The sequence below is a fragment of the Bos grunniens genome, chromosome X (genome assembly GCF_055505025.1).
Source record: "Bos grunniens cultivar Pamir isolate PY7600 chromosome X, Bosgru_T2T1.0, whole genome shotgun sequence".
In the NCBI taxonomy this organism is placed as follows: Eukaryota; Metazoa; Chordata; class Mammalia; order Artiodactyla; family Bovidae; genus Bos; species Bos grunniens.
In genome coordinates, this window is record NC_141194.1 from 88,806,171 (window position 1) to 88,830,310 (window position 24,140).

A 24,140-nucleotide genomic window follows, 5' to 3' on the forward strand; every position below is an offset into this window, starting at 1 on the left:
GGGAAGCCCAAATATATAGAGTACTAGAATATAAATATACATAATTTAATCTTTGGTCTTCAAATAATAGTCAGCCCTGTGCCTGTGTGACTGAAAACAGCACGCATATGACAATTCTATGCACACTGCATAAACACGGATCTCAACTGTGTTTATGGAGCTTTCTCTCAGTCAGCTCTTTCATTAAAAAGCCTAGTCAACTTACAGAAATTTTATAAAAGAGATTAGAAATCCTATAGCAAGGTTAAATCCTTGTGATCTGCTGAATCAAGGTTAGGTGGTTTACTGAGGGTCAGAGTACTTGCATTGACAGAGTACTTGCATTGTTATTAAACTTAACTCTGGGTTGCTTTGATTTGAAGAACATTTTAATATTTTAATATCTATCAATTTTCCCCTATAACCAACATAGTTTTAGGATCTCCCCAGCACTGTAGATTATACAAATCTCACTCAAAAGAAATATCCTGACTTCTAAGTATGTTTTTTGACATATGGAGAGTGATACATTAAAAAATGTATTGATGGGCTTCACTGGTGGTCTAGTGGTTAAGAAGTCATCCACCTGCCAATTCAGGAACATGGGTTCTATCATTGGTCCGGGAAGATACCACATACAGTGGAGCAACTAACCCCATACCTCACAACTACTGAGCACACACACTGCAATTACTGAGCCTACGCACCTAGAGCCTGTGCTCCACAACAACAGAAGTCACCACAATGAAAAGTCTGCATTGCAATGAAGAGTAGCCTCTGCTCACTGCAACTAGAGAAAGCCCGTATGTAGCAACGAAGACCCAGTGGCAGCCAAAAATAATTTTTTAAAAAAGTATTGACACTTCAAAACTGCCTATTTCCTACAGATCAGTTAGAACTGTATTCATGTTACTCAAGTCATCACACCATGTGTAATAACTTTCTTTAATGAACCACAAATAAAAGCCATGGGGAAATTTTAAGGCCTTTATTGTGGCCCTTTAGGTATAAGGAAGCTTCACTAATAGGTAACTACTATATTTCTGTGCATTTCCCAGGTGGCTCAGAGGTAAAGAATCTGCCTGCCAATGCAGGAGATGCAGGTTCAATCCCTAGGTCGGGAAGCTCTCCTGGAGGAGGAAATGGCAACCCGCTCCCATATTCTTGCCTGGAGAATACCATGGACAGAGGAGCCTGGCAGGCCACAGTCCACAGGGTCACAAAGAGTCAGACATGACTGAGCAACTGAACACACATGCACTGTGTTTCTGCATCAAGTTAATTTGGGAAGTAAGTTGTATATTCATCCTTTTTTTTAAGAAATGATATAATTTCAACCAACTCAACTTAGAGTTGAGGTTATAGACATCTCATGATGTCAGCAAGTATCTTCCATATTTAGTTTAAATGGTATTCAATTTGAAAGAGTCAAGAGAAAACACTCATCAGAAACACTAAAGGAAATTGAGAGGGAGATGCAAAAAACAAGCCACACAGTTTTAAAAATTAATTGTATGCTGTATGTTCACACACATGAACTGTCCAGAAGTTCACATGCTTTTGTATTTTTTAAGTATATCTACTTTAAAAAGAGAGGGGGAGAAGAAAGAAAGAATCAGAAAAAGGCAACCTTTCAACATTAAAAAAACCCCATAAATCTCAGATTCTAATTTAGACCAACATTGTAATGGCATCATTAAAGAAGTAACAACTATCACTGTATTTTTTCTTAATTTTGAGTTGCTATGTTAAGAAGAATCATCCTAATTCCTTTTCTACCACAATAGATACATGTGGAAGAAACTGAACCACCTGAATATGGACGCATTTGAACATATTCATGGATGAATATGTTGCACTACGTGTAAGTTATCCCTTCATATTTCAAGGATATGATGCCTTGTTCAGGTTTTCAGGCTTATATTTTCTTAGAGATCAGCCTTTAAGTTTTGGGCTTGATTCTCCTCATCTGAATTATTAGAGATGAAACAAAGAACTTCATGGGGGAGGTTCTCATCTTCCTAGCAGTTGGGTTAAGCAGGAAAGGTGAGTTTAAGAAAGGAGTCAGGTTAGCAGTAGCACTGACCAAAATTTGCTCAGAATCAACACTGCCAGAACACAAGCTTCAGGTCTCACATATTAATTGATTTTTTAAAAATCTGTAATCCTTCTTAAACAGATATTTTTCTAGTCTCTCAAAGTAGAGCTGCACATTTAACTCAATTCTAAATTAAAACAACTGGAGAGATTCTATTCCCATATAGGTCATTACAAAGTATTGAGTAGAGTTCCCGGTGCTATACAGTAGGTTCGTATTAGTTATCTATTTTACAGTAGTGTGTATATGTCAATCCCAATCTCCTAATTTATCCTTCACCCTCCCATATACCTCATTTGTTTTCTACATCTGTGACTCTATTTGTAAGTCAACTATACTCCAATAAAAATTAACTTTAAAAAACTGGGGAGTATAAATAAATTTAAATATTCAGTTCCTTAAGATCCTTATTTGTTTGAATTCTATGTTTTAAAAAACATACTCACCACATGCAATTGACAGGTAAACTTGAGAATCTGGTGTCTGATGTAGGATGCGAAATGGAGCTACTTTTGCAGTAGAGTCTAAGACTGAATCAAGAGTCCCAACCAAAAGTCCTGTTGTAATAAAGAGACTGTTGAAACAAGGATCTTACAAGAGATAAAATCAATATTGCTTCACATGAATAACAACCAATGGATTTTTAAAAAATTTCTAACTCAAAGCTTCTTTACAGAGATCTTTCTTAAAGAAAAAAGTACAATCGGGATGAAGAGATTACAGTGTTCCAGTGTCAGGAGTGCTTTAAAAATTATCTTTCAATAAAATAATATGTCAGATTCATTTGTCTAAACCTCATGATATATTTGTAGCACTTATTTACCTCCTTTACAAGGTTATGTATAAAGCAGATAAGAATGTAGATTCTAGTACCAGAAATTTCCTAGGTTTGAATCCTAGTACTAACTTGTGTCAACTTGACCCAGTTGTACTTACCTTTTCTTCATTCTCATTTGTAAAATAAGGGGGTAAAACTGGAGCCTACCACAAAAGGTTGTTGGAAAGATAAAATGAGTTATTATTACACATAAAACACTTAGCACAATGTTAGCACATAGTAAAAGACTCAATGTTAGCTATTGAAGAAAAACAATGGATTTTAACAAGATAAAAATCTTGATTAATTAAAATGCTTAAAGGGGATTTTTTTCTTTTTAACATTTAATTCCTCAATTTCAAATTCAAGGTTTTGATTATTTAGCTTCAATTTAATTATTTGATATTTCCTACTCCTCCTAGAATAAGTTTCCTGTTTTCCTAATTTCTCCCTTAAAGTCTTTGCATAGCAAGTCTGGGGTTCCCTGGTGGCTCAGTAGTAAAAAATCCACTGGCCAATGCAGGAGACCTCAGTTTTATCCCTGGTCCCGGAAGAGTCCACATACTATGGAGCATCTAAGCTTGTGAGACAACAATTAAGCCAGTGCTCTAGAGCCAGAGAGCCACAACTAATGAGCCCATGTGCCCTAGAGTCCATGCTCCGCAACAAAATAAGCCTGGGCACTGCAACTAGAAAGTAGCCTGGGCTCTCTGCAACTAGAGAAAAGGCCCATGCAAAGCAACAAAGATCCAATACAGCCAAACATAAATAAATAAATAAAAACTTAAAAAGTCTCTGCTAAGCAAGTCTCTTTTTTACCTAGAAATGTAAATGGAAGTCTTGTAGCCCAGTGTGGCTAATCCAAATTCTATGTTTTCTTCAAGACCCAATTCCCCTGTGAAATCTTCATTGGCAACCCCAAGCAATTATGCCTTCCCTTGTCTCTGATTATACACAACACTTAAAAGTCTGTATGATACAACCCAGCATTCTGATTATTAGGTTAGTTATTACAACTACTTTCTAAGTACTTCATGTATATTAATTTTGCCTCCTTACCTAGATTATTAGTTCTCTGAGGACAATAACCATGTCTTCTACCTCTAGGTTTCTATCCCTAACTTTCAGGAGCAAAATTTGTTAACTTATCAGTGAGATGGCTGAGAAACATAAATCAATCTTTCTTTTCTGGAAGCTTTGACTGGTTGAGTGTTGGTTTTACTTTATGAGGCATTCCTCTTTGATTTAGCATACAGACTTAAGACAAAAATAACTCAACTATAAAACAGGCCTTTGGCTATTTTCCTATCTTTACCCACTTAAAAGGAGTTAAGATTTCAAGCAAGATTTGAATGAGAATATAGGTACATTGGCAGATGTGAGGTAGGGAGTTATTGTAAGCATAGAGGGAAGTAAATTAGAAGAGTAGAAGATAAAACAAAGAAATAAAGAGAAACTTGGCTCAGGTGAAAGGAAAGGGTGGGAGAGAGATGTAGGAATTGGTAAAAACAGGGGTCACAAATGCAGCATATCAATTAGCAGTCTTAAAAGGCAGTCTTAGAAGCAAGATTTTGGCAATCACAACATGTGCAGATTATAGAAAAAAGCAATTATCTGATATGAAAAAGTTATAATATGAATTGAAGACTAAGAAAAAGAAATATGAACACCCAGACAAATATTATGAAAGAGATGGTACGGGGGAAGAGAGAATTGGAATGAAGACGTGAGATACAGGAAGTGATTCTATGTCAACTAATGAGGGAATTACTGAAGGGTTGGAGATAAAAGGAAAAATAAGTCTATCACTCTCAGTATGAAAAAGTGACTGTGAGAAATTGGAGATCTGGCTACGAGATTAGGATAAAGTAAGAAAAGTGGGAGCTGGTGAAAAAGAAAAGTGGGAGTTAAACATATGCAGATAGCCTCTTCAGAGCAACTTAACTGAAATTATTCAGGAAATAGGAAAAAAAAGGAGGATGTTTTCATTTTGAAGATGGGAAAGTGAAAATACTAAAAAGAGGCAGTGAAAGAAAACCAAAAGAGGGAACTATCTTCAGATTGAAAAAATGGAATCATGTATATGAATGCCTGTTTATATAAATAAACATGCAATGACTTAACAAAATTGTCAAAATAAGGAGTTCAAATAAAAGCATTCATTAAAGACAGCACTATTAAGCTGCTGGATTTGGCTCCCATGAATTTAAGTTCTAAAAAAGCTTTCAAAAAAGTTTTTTGCAAATTTGCAAGGAAAATTATTTACTGCACATTTTGCCACAATTCAAAGAAAAGGAGCTCAAAGTCTATTTCCTTCTTCATATACACTAGAAAAAGCAGTATTAGAAGAATGGGAAAAAGAACAAAGAGGTAAAGAAAAGTTTGGCTCAGCTGAAAGTTAACATGGAGTGTGGATGTGTGAGGAGGCAGAAAGGAAAGGAGAGACTACAGATCATTATTTCTGAGTAACATAAGAAAAATTAGTTCTTCGATAGAAAGTTTGAGACTGGGAACAAAGTAGTGATAATCACTGGCATGAAAGGTCACTGTTTTTGCAACAGAATTGTTTGCAAGATTATAAGTGCTTTACACTATGCAGAAAGGAAACTGGTCAGTTTTGGTAAGTGTTTTAAATCTGGGAGCTAGTGCAAAACCATGCAAAAAATAATTTGGAAGCTAGTGCAATACATTTCAAGTTACTTGGGGAAGTCTTGAAGCTTATTAAGCTATAATCATCATCAAGTCCCTGCAAGTCATTCAGGAATTAATATGTACCAATGTCTGGGTTCTAGAAGTGCAAGAAAATAAGCAGAGAACTTTGGGTTGCTTTTCCATATAAACAGAGGTTTATCATCTGATAGCCTGAACATCCAAGGTCATGAATCAGCCTACATATAGGAAGATCTATAGCAATAGAAACGGGCTTCCTTGATGGCTCAGAGATAAAGAATCTACCTGCAATGCAGGAGCCTCAGGAGACATAGGTTCAATTCCTGGGTGGGAAGATCCCCTGGAGGAGGGCAATGGCAACCTACTCCAGTCTTCTTGCCTGGAGAATCCCATGGACAGAGGAGCCCAGAGAGCTACAGTCCATAGGGTCACAGACAGCTGGACATGACTGAAGTGACTTAGCACGCATGCATAGCAATAGTAAATTGGGAAAAGAATACTGTCTGTCAGCTGCAGGACAGAACAAGAGAGTTAAAAATATCAAGAAACTCAAAAATCATTTTTTGAATGTCTATAGCTGAGTAAGGTAATGTTCTACACCCTGTTAAAGGAAACCATCGCCATAGTTGATATGAAATATTTTTTATTAAATGATACAGCAAGATAACAAAAAGCAAGGTTTTATGATTTCAAAAAACAGACAACTTGCGGGTAATGAACTGTTCATGAACCAATTATTTTTGAATGGATAGAGATAGAGCATCATTGATGTCAGAGATGAAAAAATATCCTAGCATGTCATATGGTCCAACCACCAACACATTCATCTATTCTACAGTATCCCTGATTGGAAGCCTAGCTTTTCCCTTTTTAACTCCAGTTATCCCAAGGGAGCCTATTGCATTGGTGGGAATGTCTACTAATTAGAAACTTATTTCTAAAATATTTTTACAATTGACCCGTGAACAACGCAAGGGGTTAGAGGTATTGACCCCCACGCAAGTCAAAACTGCGTATAACTTCATAGTCAGCCCTCCATGTCTGCAGCTCCACATCCACAGATTCAACAGACTGAAGACTGTATAATACTGTTGTATTCACTGGGGAAAAAAGTCATATAAAGTGGACCCATTCAGTTCAAACTCCATGTTGTTGAAGGGTGAACTGTAAATTTCTAGATGTTATATAATTAAAGCTAGCTTCATGAGCTTATGACCTGTCCATAGGGCCTCATGCCAGAAGGGCCCCATGCTTGCTTTAATACTCTGCTGTTACATCTTTAAATTCTTAATTTTTTAACATAGAGCCCTGCACATTTTCTTTCTTCTTCCCCCTGCATTTTCATTTTGCACTGAGCCACATACATTAGGTAGCCAATCTGGGTTACAGTGGTTATCTCTGGGCAGCAGGATGATGCGTGGTCATTATATTCTTTTTCACACCTATACATATTTTCTGAAATGAACATTTTTTTAACCTTTACGATAGAAAAATGAAAGTATTTCTTACACACTTTTAAAAAATAGAAAATGATGGTCTTCCTTAGGGTAAATACTACTTTTGCAACTTTGGGGCCATACAAAATATATGCTCTATTCAATATGGTAGGACTTTAAATGTTATTAATACGATTATAGTTTTCTTGTCTCCCTGTGCTTATTCTTCTCATCTACTGGCTTAAAATATACCTAGTTCTTTCATCTGTTTGTTGTAAGAGATTGAGTCTCTTATTATTTCTCTTAACATACATATTTGTCAAAGTCTCATAAAATGTGTCTTTCAAACCTGAATATGAGATAAGATCTGAACAAATGTAGGGTTTTTATACTGTAGGCTACATGGTTCTATTAATGCTGTCAAAGATCATACTAGGTTTCTAGTCATGATGTCATATTATCATCATACTAACCTTGTGATAAATTAACCTACTTTGACCTTTTTCACAAACACAAGCACCAACCTAGGTATTCTCTGTCCTGTACAGTTGATTAAAAAAAAACATAAATACAGTTTACATTTACCTATGCTAAATTTTATCTCATTGATTTCAACTGAGCTTTTAACTTGTCCAGATCTATCTGAATCTTGACTTTATTTTCCATGATAGTGATTCTCAACTGTAACTGCAAGTTTGAATTATTTGGGGGAGGGATTTTTTAAAGATTTATTTATTTTAATTTACTTTATTTTTGGCTGTGCTGGGTCTTCGTCACTGCACAGGCTTTTCTCTAGTGGCAGCAAGTGGGGGCTACGCTCTAGTTGTGGTTTGAGGGCTTCTCACTGTGGTGGCTTCTCCTGTTGCGGAGCATGAGCTCTAGTGGGCGTGGGCTCAGCAGTTGTAGCTCCCTAGCTCTAGAGCACAGGCTTAATAGTTGTGGCACAAGGGCTTAGTTGCTCTGGGGCACGTGAGATCTTCCCCGATCAGGGATTGAACCCATGTCTCCTGCATTCGCAGGCAGATTCCTTACCACTGAGGCACCAGGTAAGCCCTGGAGGAGTTTTACAAACTACTCAAGCTCAACTTTTAAAACCACTAAAGCCTGCTACTACTACTAAGTCGCCTCAGTCATGTTTGACTCTGTGCGACCCCATAGACGGCAGGCCACAAGGCTCCCCCGTCCCTGGGATTCTCCAGGCAAGAACACTGGAGTGGGTTGCCATTTCCTTCTCCAATGCATGAAAGTGAAAAGTGAAAGTGAAGTCGCTCAGTCGTGTCAGACCCTTAGCGACCCCATGGACTGCAGCCTACCAGGCTCCTCCATCCATGGGATTTTCCAGGCAAGAGTACTGGAGTGGGGTGCCATTGCCTTCTCCGACTGAAGATTCTAATTTAATTCAGCTGGGATAGGGCCCAGGTATTCTATTTTTCCTTAACTGTGTTTTATAAAAACTTTCAAAAAGAGAAGAATAAACTAAAACTTCTATGTGCCCATGACATAACTTCAATAATTACCAACAGTTTGCCAATCTTCTATCGTTATTCCCTCCTAGAGTACTTTAAAGTAAATCCCAAATATCATATCATTTTACCCATAAATACTCCAGTGTCATTTAGTTTGTTTAAAAAGGTTCTCAGTTGAATCTAACATGCAGTCAGTATTGAGAAAACTGATCTATGGTATTAACTGTCACTTTCAATTTTCAGACACCTGCAAATCTGATAAACATTTTTTTCTTATATTAGGTTAATAATAATATGAACAACTAGGCTAAGTGTTGGAGGAAGGGACACTATAAAATAGCCAAAGCTTGGTACTCATTATCATGTGCTAGTTTAGTACACTTTCATTTGACAAGTGGCTTTTTCTGCCTGTACACTAGATTGAGGACATTGTGTAAGGCAACACTGCTCCAGCTGCAGAAGTTATTAAAATGCACTTCCTAATACAAAGGACATTTAATTTCCATTCTAAGTAAAACACTCAATTATAAACTTTGACAATAGAAATGACTGTTGAAACTTTATAATGGATTCTGTATCTTGTCTTCAGTTGCCAGGTTTACCAAGTCAAACAAGCACACCTTTACTGAATTTTTTATAATCTCAGGTTCATTAAATGTTGATGAACAAACTAATTGGTAAACTTAGTAGGAAATACATTCAAATAGGAGAAAGTAATGTTCTCAGTAAAGGCCGTAGGTCTTCCTCTTTCTACTGCTTTTGCTGCCAGTTCTAAGTCCTTAAAACAAGATTGTGAACTCTTCTTTTACAATAATCCAACAGACATAGTTGACATTTTGAAAGCACTAAAAGCTTTTAGAAAACAGTTAATAAAAATAATTCTCTTGCCTTATTTTCCCTCTCCTTGCATTTTTTACAGACATTTACTTGAAAACTAGATATACATAAGCACTCATTTCCTTCCCTAACTGAAAATAAAGCTTTGTTTCATTAAAGGATTTAGAATTTTGTAAAGGTAAGTAATTGAGCATAAATGGTAGATTACCATGTCATGGGGAAAAAAAGAATATAAGAATTATCCATCAAATACATCTATACTTCTAAAGATTAAAACAGAGAAATATGAAAATTGTTTTCATCTTTATTTACAGCATCTTAATACACTTCAAGACTTATGCATCAAGGCGCAAAAAGACTGGCCCTCAGAAAATTAAAGAAAATAACATCTGAATTCCTAGGGGCAAAGCAAAAAGCAAGTGTGGCAGCAAATGGAAACTCATATATAGTACAGTATTTTAAAAACATTGTTTAGAAGAACTAAAGCTGGCTACTGGTTGGGGCATAGACTTGGATTACTGTGATATCACGATGGTATGATCACTGACCTAGATAGAGCCAGACATCCTGGAATGTGAAGTCAAGTGGGACTTAGAAAGCATCACTACAAACAAAGATAGTGGAGGTGATGGAATTCCAGTGGAGCTATTTCAATTCCTGAAAGATGATGCTGTGAAAGTGCTGCATTCAATATGCCAACAAATTTGGAAAACTCAGCAGTGGCCACAGGACTGGAAAAGGTCAGTTTTCATTCCAATCCCAAAGAAAGGCAATGCCAAAGAATGCTCAAACTACCGCACAATTGCACTTATCTCACATGCTAGTAAAGTAATGCTCAAAATTCTCCAAGCCAGGCTTCAACAATACGTGAACCATGAACTTCCTGATGTTCAAGCTGGTTTTAGAAAAGGCAGAGGAACCAAAGACCAAATTGCCAACATCCGCTGGATCATGGAAAAAGCAAGAGAGTTCCAGAAAAGCATCTATTTCTGCTTTATTGACTATGCCAAAGCCTTTGACTGTGTGGATCACAAGAAACTGGACAATTCTGAAAGAGATGGGAATACCAGACCACCTGACCTCCCTCTTGAGAAATCTGTATGCAGGTCAGGAAGCAACAGTTAGAACTGGACATGGAACAACAGACTGGTTCCAAATAGGAAAAAGAGTACGTCAAGGCTGCATATTGTCACCCTGCTTATTTAACTTATATGCAGAGTACATCATGAGAAACTCTGGGCTGGAAGAAGCACAAGCTGGAATCAAGACTGCCAGGAGAAATATCAATAACCTCAGATATGCAGATGACACCACCCTTATGGCAGAAAGTGAAGAGGAACTAAAAAGCCTCTTGGTGAAAGTGGAGACTGAAAAAGTTGGCTTAAAGCTCAACATTCAGAAAACGAAGATCATGGTATCCGGTCCCATCACTTCATGGGAAATAGATGGGGAAACAGTGGAAACAGTGTCAGACTTTATTTTTTGGGGCTCCAAAATGACTGCAGATGGTGACTGCAGCCATGAAATTAAAAGACGCTTACTCCTTGGAAGGAAAGTTATGACCAACCTAGATCAGATCAGTCGCGCAGTCGTGTCCGACTCTTTGCGAACCCATGAATCACAGCACGCCAGGCCTCCCTTTCCATCACCAACTCCCGGAGTTTACCCAGACTCACGTCCATCGAGTCAGTGATGTCATCCAGCCATCTCATCCTCTGTCATCCCCTTCTCCTCTTGCCCCCAATCCCTCCCAGCATCAGAGTCTTTTCCAATGAGTCAACTCTTTGAATGAGGTGGCCAAAGTACTGGAGTTTCAGCTTTAGCATCATTCCTTCCAAAGAAATCCCAGGGCTGATCTCCTTCAGAATGGACTGGTTGGATCTCCTTGCAGTCCAAGAAACTCTCAAGAGTCTTCTCCAACACCACAGTTCAAAAGCATCAATTCTTCAGGGCTCAGCCTTCTTCACAGTCCAACTCTCACATTCATACGTGACCACAGGAAAAACCATAGCCTTGACTAGACGAACCTTTGTTGGCAAAGTAATGTCTCTGCTTTTGAATATGCTATCTAGGTTGGTCATAACTTTCCTTCCAAGGAGTAAGCGTCTTTTAATTTCATGGCTGCAGTCACCATCTGTAGTGATTTTGGAGCCCAGAAAAATAAAGTCTGACGCTGTTTCCATGGTTTCCCCATCTATTTCCCATGAAGTGATGGGACCAGATGCCATGATCTTCGTTTTCTGAATGTTGAGCTTTAAGCTAACTTTTTCACTCTCCACTTTCACTTTCATCAAGAGACCAACCTAGATAGCATATTCAAAAGCAGAGACATCACTTTGCCAACAAAGGTCCATCTAGTCAAGGCTATGGTTTTTCCTGTGGTCATGTATGGATGTGAGAGTTGGACTGTGAAGAAGGCTATGTGCCGAAGAATTGATGCTTTTGAACTGTGGTGTTGGAGAAGACTCTTGAGAGTCCCTTGGACTGCAAGGAGATCCAACCAGTCCATTCTGAAGGAGATCAGCCCTGGGATTTCTTTGGAAGGAATGATGCTAAAGCTGAAACTCCAGTACTTTGGCCACCTCATTCGAAGAGTTGACTCATTGGAAAAGACTGATGCTGGGAGGGATTGGGGGCAGGAGGAGAAGGGGACGACAGAGGATTAATTGGCTGGATGGCATCACCGACTTGATGGACATGAGTTTGAGTGAACTCTGGGAGTTGGTGATGGACAGGGAGGCCTGGCGTGCTGCGATTTATGGGGTCGCAAAGAGTCGGACACGACTGAGCAACTGAACTGAATTGAACTGAAAGCTGGCTATGATTTTGGTTAGTTTAAAACAAAAGGGCAACTAATTTAAGGATAAAAATCAACAAATGTGATTACCTCCTGTTTTAAAACTTCACTTTTTTATACTGGAGTGAAAGAGAAAAAAACAAAACCATCTAGACTGAATTCAATGGGCAGTGGAGACAAAAAACAACAAAGGTTTCATTCTCAAGTCCTTTTGAATTTCTATCTCCAGTTTTCCAGGTTTTCCTCTTCTATAGATGAGGGCGTTGCTCTTCAACAGAACTTTCTGGTTGCTAAGGGCAATATATCTTGAGTTTCCTATTTTCAGCCACAAATAAGTAAATCTGGAGTACTTACTGTATCCCCCACAACTGCCATCTTTTGCTTCTGCACTAGCATATTATTCCTCTCTACCAAGCCACATCCCAGATCTTGTTAGTGCTGAGAGATGGCTAATTTAAAAAAACAATGCAAACTGGCTTTTGACAAGTTGCTCCACAGATGTCACACTTGAATTCTGCCACCAGAATACCACCTATTGTTATTAATCACTGCTTTTAGGAATCTTTGTATCATTTAACAGGAAATTAGATAAAGCATACTTTACACCAGATCTGGCCCTGGAAAATTGCTTTGGGAGTTTCAAATACTCCTCATGCATGACTATTTATAAGCCACTCACACCAGGCAGATATTATTACTGACTACCCCAATAATTATATATTTGCTTGCTTACTTATTATTTGTCTGTCCTACCAGATTATAAAGTCTATGGGGGTATAAGTTATTTTTGTTTTATTCACCACTGTATACCCAACACCCAAACCAGTAGCCGGCTACCACCCATTTGTCTGCTTCTTTTCACAGTGAAATTCCTAGACAGAATTATGTATATTCAGTCTGTTTCAAATTATCTGCTTGGCTCATGTACTCTAGTCCCTCTGGTCTCTACTCATAGGTCACCTTAAGGAAGCATTCCTAAACCACACTTATCTAAACTACCAATCCCCTCCCCTCTCTATTACTATACCTTACTTTATTTTTCTTTATAGCATTTACTGCTACCAGCCATATATTAATTTGCCTCCCTCAACTAAAATGTTAGCCCCATGAGAACGGGGATTTTGTTTTGCTCACTGCTGTTATCTGTAGCACCTAAAACAGTGCTTGATTTTTAGAAGTCACTTGGTAATTATCTGTTGAGTATTCACATTTATTGTCACCCTGTTTATTTAACTTATATGCAGAGTACATCATGAGAAACGCTGGACTGGAAGAAACACAAGCTGGAATCAAGATTGCTGGGAGAAATATCAATAACCTCAGATATGCAGATGACACCACCCTTATGGCAGAAAGTGAAGAGGAACTAAAGAGCCTCTTGATGAAAGTGAAAGTGGAGAGTGAAAAAGTTGGCTTAAAGCTCAACATTCAGAAAATGAAGATCATGGCATCCGGTCCCATCACTTCATGGGAAATAGATGGGGAAACAGTGGAAACAGCATCAGACTTTATTTTTCTGGGCTCCAAAATCACTACAGATGGTGACTGCAGCCATGAAATTAAAGAACACTTACTCCTTGGAAGGAAAGTTATGACCAACCTAGATAGCATATTCAAAAGCAGAGACATTACTTTGCCAACAAAGGTCCGTCTAGTCAAGGCTATGGTTTTTCCTGTGGTCATGTATGGATGTGAGAGTTGGACTGTGAAGAAGGCTGAGCACCAAAGAATTGATGCTTTTGAACTGTGGTGTTGCAGAAGACTCTTGAGAGTCTCTTGGACTGCAAGGAGATCCAACCAGTCCATTCTGAAGGAGATCAGCCCTGGGATTTCTTTGGAAGGAATGATGCTAAAGCTGAAACTTTGGCCACCTCACGCGAAGAGTTGACTCATTGGAAAAGACTCTGATGCTGGGAGGGATTGGGGGCAAAGAGGAGAAGGGGATGACAGAGGATGAAATGGCTGGATGGCATCACTGACTCAATGAACGTGAGTCTGGGTGAACTCCGGGAGTTGGTGATGGAAAGGGAGGCCTGGCGTGCTGTGATTCATGGGGTCGCAAAGAGTCGGACACGACTGAGCAACTGATCTGATCTGATCTGATCTGATTCACATTTAGGATTTACTCTTACCTGAGGTGCTCATATAGTAGCAGCAAAAGGAGGTAAACTGGGCAGATTTTCTAACATAAAAGTAATATAAAATCCATGGCATAGCTGTATAGCAACATGGGAAACAGTATAGTCCTATTTATTTTATTAATTTTTAGCTTATTTTACATCCATATTCCTTCCACAGCTGTCCACCAGAAGCATGGCCTTTCACCAGCTGAATGGTTATTTCTTCTTCAAGTATTATGTTTTGAAAAATATAACATAGACAACTAGAGTTGCACACACTCTTAGACACCACTCAGAAAGACAAGTGATGCTTATATCTATAGAAACACTGTTTGAGGACTTCTGGGTTTGGGGTAATAATAGATCAAAAAGAAATGCTGTCCTGCTATTTTAGTCTAAGTCCTCTTAAATATCACTGTTTTGATTTTGCAGTGTTTTGATTTTGCAGTGTTATCGCTGCATATTGTATAGATCATGGCATCCAGTCGCATCACTTCATGGCAAATAGAGGTGAGGGGAAAAGTGGAAACAGTGGCAGATTTCATTTTCTTGGGCTCCAAAATCACTGCAGACAATGGCTGCCGCCACAAAATTCAAAGATGCTTGCTCCATCGAAGAAAAGCTATGACAAACCTAGACAGCATATTAAAAATCAGAGACGTCACTTTGCCAACAAAGGTCTGTCTACTCAAAGCTATCGCTTATCCAGTAGTCATGTATGGATGTGAGAGTAGGACCATAAAGAAGGCTGAGCACCAAAGGATTGATGCTTTCGAACTGTGATGTTGGAGAAGACTCGAGAGTCCCTTGGACAACAAGGAAATCAAACCAGTCAATCCTAAAGGAAATCAGTCACGAATATTCATTGGAATGACTGATGCTGAAGCTCCAATACTCTGGCCACCTGATACGAAAAGCTGACTCAGTGGAAAAGACCATGATGTTGAGAAAGACTGAAGGCAGGAGGAGAAGGGAGCAACACGGGGTGAGACGGTTGGATGGCATCATTGGCTCAATGGACCTGAGTTTGAGCAAACTCCGAGAGATGGTGCAGGACAGGAAAGCCCAGCATGCTGCAGTCCATGGGATTGCAAAGAGTAGGATATGACTGAGTGACTGAACAAAAACTACTCCAAATCAATTTCTATAAGCTGTTGTTCAGTTATGAAGTCATATCTGATTCTTTGTGACCTCATGGACTATAGCATGCCAGGTTTGCTCAAACTCATGTCCATTGAACCAATGATGCCATCCAACCATCTCATTTTCTGTCGCCCCCTTCTCCTCCTGCACTCAATCTTTCTCAACATCACGGTCTTTTCCAGTGAATCAGCTCTTCGTATCAGGTGGCCAAAGTATTGGAACTTCAGCATCAGTCTTTCCAATGCATATTCAGGGTTGATTTCCTTTAGGATTAACTGGTTTGATCTCCTTGCTCTCCAAGGGACTCCCAAGAGTCTTTTCCAGCACCACAGTTCAAAAGCCATCAATTCTTCAGCACTACGGGCTTCCCTCATAGCTCAGTTGGTAAAGAATCCGCCTGCAATGCAGGAGACCCTAGTTTGATTCCTGGGTCGGGAAGATCCGCTGCAGAAGGGATAGGCTACTGACTCCAGTATTCCTGGGCTTCCCTGGTGGCTCAGCTGGTAAAGAATCCACCTGCAATGCAGGAGACCTGGGTTTGATCCCTGGGTTGGGAAGATCCCCTGGAGTAGGGAAAGGCTACCCACTCCAGTATTCTGATCTGGAGAATTCCATGGACTATACAGTCCATGGGGTGGCAAAGAGTCAGATACCACTGAGCGACTTTCACTTTCAAGCCTTCTTTATGGTCCAACTCTCACATCCGTACATGACTACTAAAGAAACCATAGCTTTGACTATACAAACCTTTGTCGGATACAACATGGGAAAAGTAATTACTAGGAAAAAATGGTACAAATATAGATCCTTATTTGCTCTTCAGGTAAAGAAAATGGCACTAACAAAGACAGAAATATAGATCAATGGAACAAAATAGAAAGCTCAGAGATAAATCCATGCACCTATGGACACCTTATCTTTGATAAAGGAGGCAAAAATATACAATGGAGAAAAGACAATCTCTTTAACAAGTGGTGCTGGGAAGACTGGTCAACCACATGTAAAAGAATGAAACTAGAACACTCTAACACCATACACAAAGATAAACTCAAAATGGATTAAAGATCTAAATGTAAGACTAGAAACTATAAAACTCTTAGAGGAAAACACAGGTAGAACACTCTCTGACATAAATCACACCAAGATCCTCTAGGACCCACCTCCCAAAATAATGGAAATAAAAACAAAAATAAACAAATGGGACCTTGTTAAACTCAAAAGCTTTTGCACAATGAAGGAAACTATAAGCAAGGTGAAAAGGTAGCCTTCAGAATGGGAGAAAATAATAGCAAACGAAGCAACTGACAAAGAATTAATCTTCAAAATATACAAGCAGCTCATGCAGCTCAATACCAGAAAACCGAAAAACCCAATCAAAAAGTGGGCCAAAGAACTAAACAGATATTTCTCCAAAGACATACAGATGGCTAATAAACACATGAAAAGATGCTCAATATCACTCATTATTAGAGAAATACAAATCAAAAACACAATGAGGTATCATCACATGCTGGTCAGAATGGCTGCCATCAAAATGTCTACAAACAGTAAATGCTGGAGAGGGTGTGGAGAAAAGGGAACCCTCTTACACTGCTGGTGGGAATGCAAACTAGTACAGCCACTATGGAGAACAGTGTGGAGATTCCTTAAAAAACTGGAAATAGAACTGCCATATGACCCAGCAATCCCACTGCTGGGCATACACACCAAGGAAACCAGAACTGAAAGAGACACGTGTACCCCAATGTTCACTGCAGCACTGTTTACAACAGCTAGGACATGGGTGCAACCTAGATGTCCATCGGCAGCTGAATGGATAAGGAAGTTGTGGTACATATACACAATGGAGTATTACTCAGCTATAAAAAGCAATGCTTTTGAGTCAGTTCTAATGAGGTGGATGAAACTGGAGCCTATTATACAGAGTGAAGTAAGTCAGAAAGAGAAACACCAAAACAGTATATTAACACATATATGTGGAATTTAGAAAGATGGTAACAACGATCCTATATGCAAGGCAGCAAAAGAGACACAGATGTAAAAACAGGTTTTTGGACTATGCGGAAGAAGGGGAGTGTGGGATGATTTGAGAGAATAGCACTGAAACATGTACATTACCATATGTGAAATAGATGGAGAGTGTAAGTTTGATGCATGAATCAGGGCACTTGAAGCCAGTGCTCTGGACAGCCTAGAGGGATGGAGTGGGGAGGAAGGAGGGAGGGGGGTTCAGGATCGGGGGGCACATGTGCACCCGTGGGTGATTCATGTTGAAGTAAGGCAAGAAACACCACAATACTGTAAATAAATTATCCTCCAATTTAAATTAATTAATTTAAAAAATGGCACTAAACAAATCATTCCTTTATCAACAGATAAATGAGTGTCAAATGTTTAATCAGTTGCTCACAAGTTTCAAAACTCATTTGATTCACGTAACATTGCCCCGAGATACTGAAGATAAGTTCTGTTCCCATTTTACACATGACAAAGCTTTTATAAAACAATCACAACTAAACAGACACATAAAAATATTAAAGAATCAGGGAAGATAAAGGAAATAGGGTTAATGGGTACATGGATTCACTGGACTAGGTGGTGCATTCATGCATTTGTGGATTTTGGCTTGTAGTTGACTTACTAAAAAGAAAATCTCATTAGGGTAACCCCTGGGGAGAGCAAATCACACAGTGCTCACTTCCCTTTCTGGAAGTTCTCAAGTTTTCCTTAGCAAAATATTCCTGCATTCCATACTCACAAAGGATACAGGTGAAATTAAGTAAAAATTACCTTCAAAGATCTCTTTGAATATGACAAGAACAAACAGGTCTGTAGGTTTTGAAAAATGAAGGTTGGTCAGTGTCATCACTTCTTAGTATTCTTTTTTCATTAGAACAAAATCTACTTGACAGCAAATATTAATTTCCCACTTACATTATAAACCTCCAATATCTTAATCAAAAAAAGGAAAGAAATCAACTTCTTTGCACACAATCCACATCATTATCACTTTAACTCTTGAGGATTGAGGATTCATGGCCCTAAGGTGAACTGGAGTGGTGGTTCCCAGGCTATGCTTAAGGGAGGAGAGACCCTAGCAGCAAGCAGAGGAGGGAAAAGGGCAAGAGAGCAGTGTATTAACAGGTATGTGAAGAAAGGCCTGAAGCTCACAGGTATGCACTCAATAATCCTTCCATTACTACCTAGAAAAAGTGGTGACACTGACCATCCTTTATGTCTCAAAACCTCCTGCAAAGCCGTCCTTCATCATTCTAAGAGATCTTTAAAGACAACTGTTTACTGGATTTCACATGGATACACGTTCCAGGAAGGGAAGACGAGAGGGGAGCATACAGTGTGATTTGCCTCCCTAGGGGTTGCCCCATGGGATTTTTCTCTTTAATAAGCCAAAATGATATTTATTAATTTACACTGTGGTGGGGTGGGGGCGGTAGACTGGGTGGGAGGGTTGATCTTTCCTTATGTAAAATGAAATGTCAAGGCCACTATTTAGCACCCAGGTCCCAGTAATGAGATATCTGGGAGGCCAAAATTTTATCAGCTGCTTCCTTTGTAAGTATGGAATGCAGGAATATTTTGCTAAGGAAAACTTGAGAACATTTTCAGAGTTGGGTCCTTGAGTTGGGAGTAGGGAAAAGGGAGAGAAAAACTTTGTATTTTTGAGGGATGGTCATGAAGAACTTTTTTAAAGGTTACCTAATTGATTTTTATGTGTGTGTTTATTTATAACTCACATAGTGATTTATTAAGTTTATATAAATATCATAAAATGGGAAGCTCATTTCAAATGTTATCATGTTCTAGTGTTTACAGATGGTTTAATTTCAAAGTAGCAGTGCCAAGATGCAAGAAGGGGTAAGGAAACATCTTCCATTTTCATGTTTCATTTCTTAGTCTAGTTCTACATCACAAAAAAGTAAGGTCTACTGAAGGAGACTGTAAGTCTAACACACAAGAACCTGCTCACACTATTCAGATATGGAAAATTCAAGAGTCAAATACTGGGACTTCCCTGGTGGTCCAGTGACTAAGACTCAGCTCCCAGTGCAGAGAGCCAGGGTTTGAACCCTGGTCAGGGAACTAGATCCCACATGCTGCGACTAAGACCCAGTGCAGCCAAATAAATAAATTTTTTTAAAAAAGAGTAAAATACTCTCAACAAACTATCTAAATTAAAGCTTCCTAATTGGCAGACCTTCCTAGGTCCCATACTAGAGTATTTAATAGAATGTAGCCCCATAATTTCACTCATGTAGTAGCTCCCATCTGACAAGCAAGTTGTTGATTTGTGCTTAATAAGCCAAATATGCATAAATTATTTTTAATTACATAAAGCCAAGTGGTAAGTGCCAGAGAAAAGTCATTACCCTTATCATCCAGGAGGAACAAGGAATACTGCAAGGTAACTACAAAAATCTAGAAGGGTTTATTACTTCTCTAAATGAAAATCACTTTATCTGAAAAATAATCTTATGTATAAAAAATTTTTCACAAGATATTCCACCCTGCTGGGAACTAGGACAATTAAGTAAGATACAGTTAGGCAAATGCTAAGTAATCTTACCAAATGCTAAGATATCCACTAGAAGTGTTTCAGAAAATTTAGAAAAGGACTTCAGAATTCTAACTTCCAAGTTAGTCACCTGCTAAAACCATCCTAGGGTTCTCTGTTGCTCCAATTCCATTACTAGAATTTTTAAAAAAAAGAGCCAACTAACTTCTCCAAGTCCACAGCTAAATTCTTACATTGGTGGTGCTTATTGCCAATTATCACATGGCCAAGAAATGAAATCTTAAAAAAAAGTACAATATTAGAATCTCTAGGTGTTCATTTTCTTCATTAAAATAAAATGTATAAATGAAATTCTTAAAGGGGGAGCATGTAGCATTGGATTTTAGCAAACAAAATGGACAAAGGCAAGCTTATACTAGCACAGAATCAATCTCCTATGAGAGTGAACCCAAATGTGTATTTGTGGTAAAGCACAGCAAAGCTGTTGGGTTCACAATTTTAAGAATACACTAATTGAGCAGCCATGAAAATCAGCACACACTTTTGCTCTGGACCAAAAAGAACCAAATAAACCTTAAAAACACCTCCTTGCTCCATTCTGAGCCATCTTAATTTACATGAAATATAATAGTGGTAACTCTCATGTGGTAATTTCAAGCATTCTACCACACCACAGATAAAGCCAAATATGCTGAGATACGAACTGACCACAAAAATGGGGCTATACCTGTTCTCATCATACAGGTGTGGCAGAAATCTTGGTTTATTTCTTCAGACAAACCCTCTCTTCTTTTACAGAGATGGGGCTAGAGTAAATGCAAATGGGTGGGAGACAGGTAAGAAACTGGTGCAACTGATGCATGCTTTAAGAAAAAGCACCTCAAAGGAATTCCCTGGCGGTCCAGTGGTTGGGACTCCCGGGCTCTTGATGCCAAGAGGCCGGGGTTCAATCCCTGGTCAAGAAACTAAAATCCCACAAGTCACGCAGCAACAAACAAACAAACAAAAAAGACAGCGTCAAATGAAAACCCAAATAAAGAAAACAAGGAGTGATTATATAAAGAAAATTTGCAACAAGTAAAAACATATTTACTACTACATAATAGTGATTTGCGGAGAAGGCAATGGCACCCCACTCCAGTACTCTTGCCTGGAAAATCCATGGACGGAGGAGCCTGGGAGGCTGCAGTCCATGGGGTCGCTAAGAGTCAGACATGACTGAGTGACTTCCCTTTCACTTTTTACTTTCATACATTGGAGAAGGAAATAGCAACCCACTCCAGTGTTCTTGCCTGGAGAATCCCAGGGACGGAGGAGCCTGATGGGCTGCCGTCTATGGGGTGTCACAGAGTCGGACACGACTGAAGCGACTTAGCAGCAGCAGCAGCAATAGTGATTTGATTCTCAAAAATCTGATTTACCTATTACTTTTCAGGAACACAGTAGTTGTAACAAAGTGACATAAACTTTGGTAAATGTGGACAGGAGCACCAGAAAAATTCTGGTCAAATAAAATTATGGGGAACCAAAATTTTATGCTGTAACACTGGGCTGGAAAATATATTTTAAATATATTCTGATCTGTTTTCAATGGACTCAAATGGGCAAATTACATCACTGGGTAATTATGAACATTGATTCTCAAATTTTAATCTGGAAAATATATACATCTACTAAATGGAAAGACTCCTCTGCAAAATAACACTTCTAATTTTTGAAAATTATAAAGTGGCAAAACATGAAGTTTAATCAGGCAATTTTTGTGGCGGTATTTTCAAGAGGGCTCTTTTGGAAGCTGAATAGGATGAATAGGTCATGCAAGATATTTTTTTAAATGTCCCATAGGACCTCAGAATTCTCACCACACTACCTGGATCTTGAAAAAAAAGTAAATAATAGCACATGTTCATCACCATCTCAACAATACACATTGATTTGGCACCTATTTATTTCATCCTCTCAACTCTGAGGTAGACACCATTTAACAGAAGAGAAAAAGCAATGCCTTCAGTTATTTGGTTCTAATTACAATTTGCCTGGTTTAGCAGTTACAGGTCATAATTATAATTTGCCTGGTTTGCTGATTATTTCCCTCAAACCCGACCCTCTGCCACTTATCTCGATTATGAACACTTCACAGACAGGGAACTGAATATTAATTATCTTTGTATACTAGCATTCCATATGGCACACAGTAGGCTCTTAAGGTTGAATGAATGAAAGAATTTGTCGAACATCCTTCAACAGGAGATTATGATGGGACTAACAAGCAGGTTTTGAGACACTTCCTTTTCATTCCATCTCGCTGCTGAATTAATCCTGGACCATCACTTCAAGGCCACAATATCGAACTATAAGTTGTCACGAAAATGAGCTCTGGTCTCTCCAGTGACCAAAAGTTTGCACCTGCCCAAGAAGGCTGGTCTCAAAACAAAGTTCCCAGACTAGACACAAATAGAGTTCTTGATTTGTAAATCAAAGAAGTGAAGGCAGGATGGATTAGGCGGGAAGAGAAACTTCCGTTTGTTCAATCGGTTTGCTTTACAACCTTGGCTCTGAAAGAAAGGGTAGTCAGCGCCAAACACTCAAGGAAGAAACGAGTTACAACGGTTACTTTGGGAGGGGATCCCAAGGATCGTAAACTTGGAGACAAAGTGAAAAACGCTAAATGGGGAGGAATTAGCAATTCTGAGACCTACTCCTCACCTTCCCCCCGCACCGCGACTCTCCCCTCCCCCCGCCCAACCCCGACTCCCGAATCTCTCTTTTGACGCCGATCCCCCTAGATGTGATTGGAGTTCCTCCCTTTCTCCTCATCCGTCCTCCCACACAATTACCCCCCACCACCACCCCCAGGGTGGTGGCTAAAGATGGGGGAGGTGGGGAGGTTGTGGAAAAAAGTTAAGTGCACAACTGCGAACTGGCCCTGATCACTAGCCTAAAAGCGATCTGCCCACGTCTAACGCTTGTCACCAGCCCCCTCCCCCATGGGTACTCTGCCTCTGAAAAAGCCCCTCCTTTACCTCAGATTCTTCCTAGGCTTCAGAAAGAACCCCCTCCTCCCTTTCGCCGTCCCATCCAAAGACCGACTGCTGGTCCAGGGAGGCGTTCTTAGGACTCAGTGAGGGCGACGGAAAGGTGGTGGTGGGGGGAGAAGAATCCGAGTCCCACCCACCCCCACCCTCCCCGCCCAGGATTTAGAATCAGGTGGCGGGCGGCGACGAGTAACTGTCCCTCACCTCCTTTTAAGTACCAGAAAACACGGGGCCCCAGGCAGCGAGGGTGGGGGTAATGGCCACATCTTACCTGTGAGTCCCCCGCCGCCTTCCTCCCCGTAGCCCCGACGCCGCTGCAGCACGAAGTAGTCATTGGACCTTTCCATCATCCACAGCTTCAGCGCATTTTTCAAGAGCACTTCCTCGGGCTTCAGCCACATCGCGAAGAACTTTATGCCGCCCTGGAGCAGCCACCCAGATGCCCTCCTCACCTCACCCCTCCACTCTTTTCCTCCCCTCTACTTCTCCTCCCACTAAATCTGCCTCAGGAGGCAGCCGCTAGAGTTCTGCTTTTCCACACTTCCCCCAACCCTCCCTTCTCTCCCACGTAGGCAGCGAGATTGCCAATTCCCTCCCACAGCGCTAACGCCCGACTGGGAAATAGTCCTGTTCCTTTCTCTTCTGGGAATTGTAGTTTGCTTCCCGCTTTTCTGTACTCAAGCACTTGGAGCGCGGGACTACGCTTCCCACAATCCATTGGGGTGAGAGCTGGGTGCGCGTGCTTTCAAAGCGAGTCCAAGCCACCAGTTCAGTGGATTTTGCCAATCGAAAGTTTAAAGCGGTTTTTGGAGCGAATAAGTGAGGCCCGGGTATAGAGGTGTTGTTTCTTCTCATCCTTTTACAGCTGAGGGTGTTAAACTGTAGTAAATAGTTTCCGGAATTTGGGAGTAACGAACGGCCATTCTGGGAAGGAGCAGTAGCGGTAACTAACGTAGCTCAGTCGTGTCCAACTCTTTGCGACCCCGTTGACTATAGCCCACCAGGCTCCTCTGTCCATGGAATTCTCCAGGCAAGAATACTGGAGTGGGTTGCCATTTCCTTCTCCAGAACTAACGTTTAATACGCTCTTGCTGCTGCTGCTAAGTCGCTTCAGTCGTGTCCGACTCTGTGCGACCCCATAGACGGAAGCCCGCCAGGCTCCCCCGTCGCTGGGATTCCCCAGGCAAGAACACTGGAGTGGGTTGCCA

The 24,140-nt window shown here is 39.9% G+C and overlaps 1 protein-coding gene across 3 annotated transcripts in view; it reads right to left on the reverse strand.

Moving 5' to 3' along the window:
• Positions 1–24,140, reverse strand: part of TBC1D8B (TBC1 domain family member 8B) — an 84,044-nt gene that overhangs the window by 54,206 nt on the left and 5,698 nt on the right. Inside the window, exons 1-2 of one of the 3 annotated variants that reach the window (XM_086389669.1) lie at positions 23,204–24,089; positions 2,524–2,634 (exon numbers count right to left, since the gene is read on the reverse strand). In XM_086389669.1, coding sequence (XP_086245795.1) covers positions 2,524–2,634; positions 23,204–23,333 — 241 coding nt within the window. In that variant the 5' untranslated portion in view covers positions 23,334–24,089. Of the gene's footprint in view, positions 1–2,523; positions 2,635–22,920; positions 23,097–23,203; positions 24,090–24,140 lie in introns of those variants that run through there. The other 2 variants (XM_086389670.1, XM_086389668.1) reach the window with 2 other exon arrangements.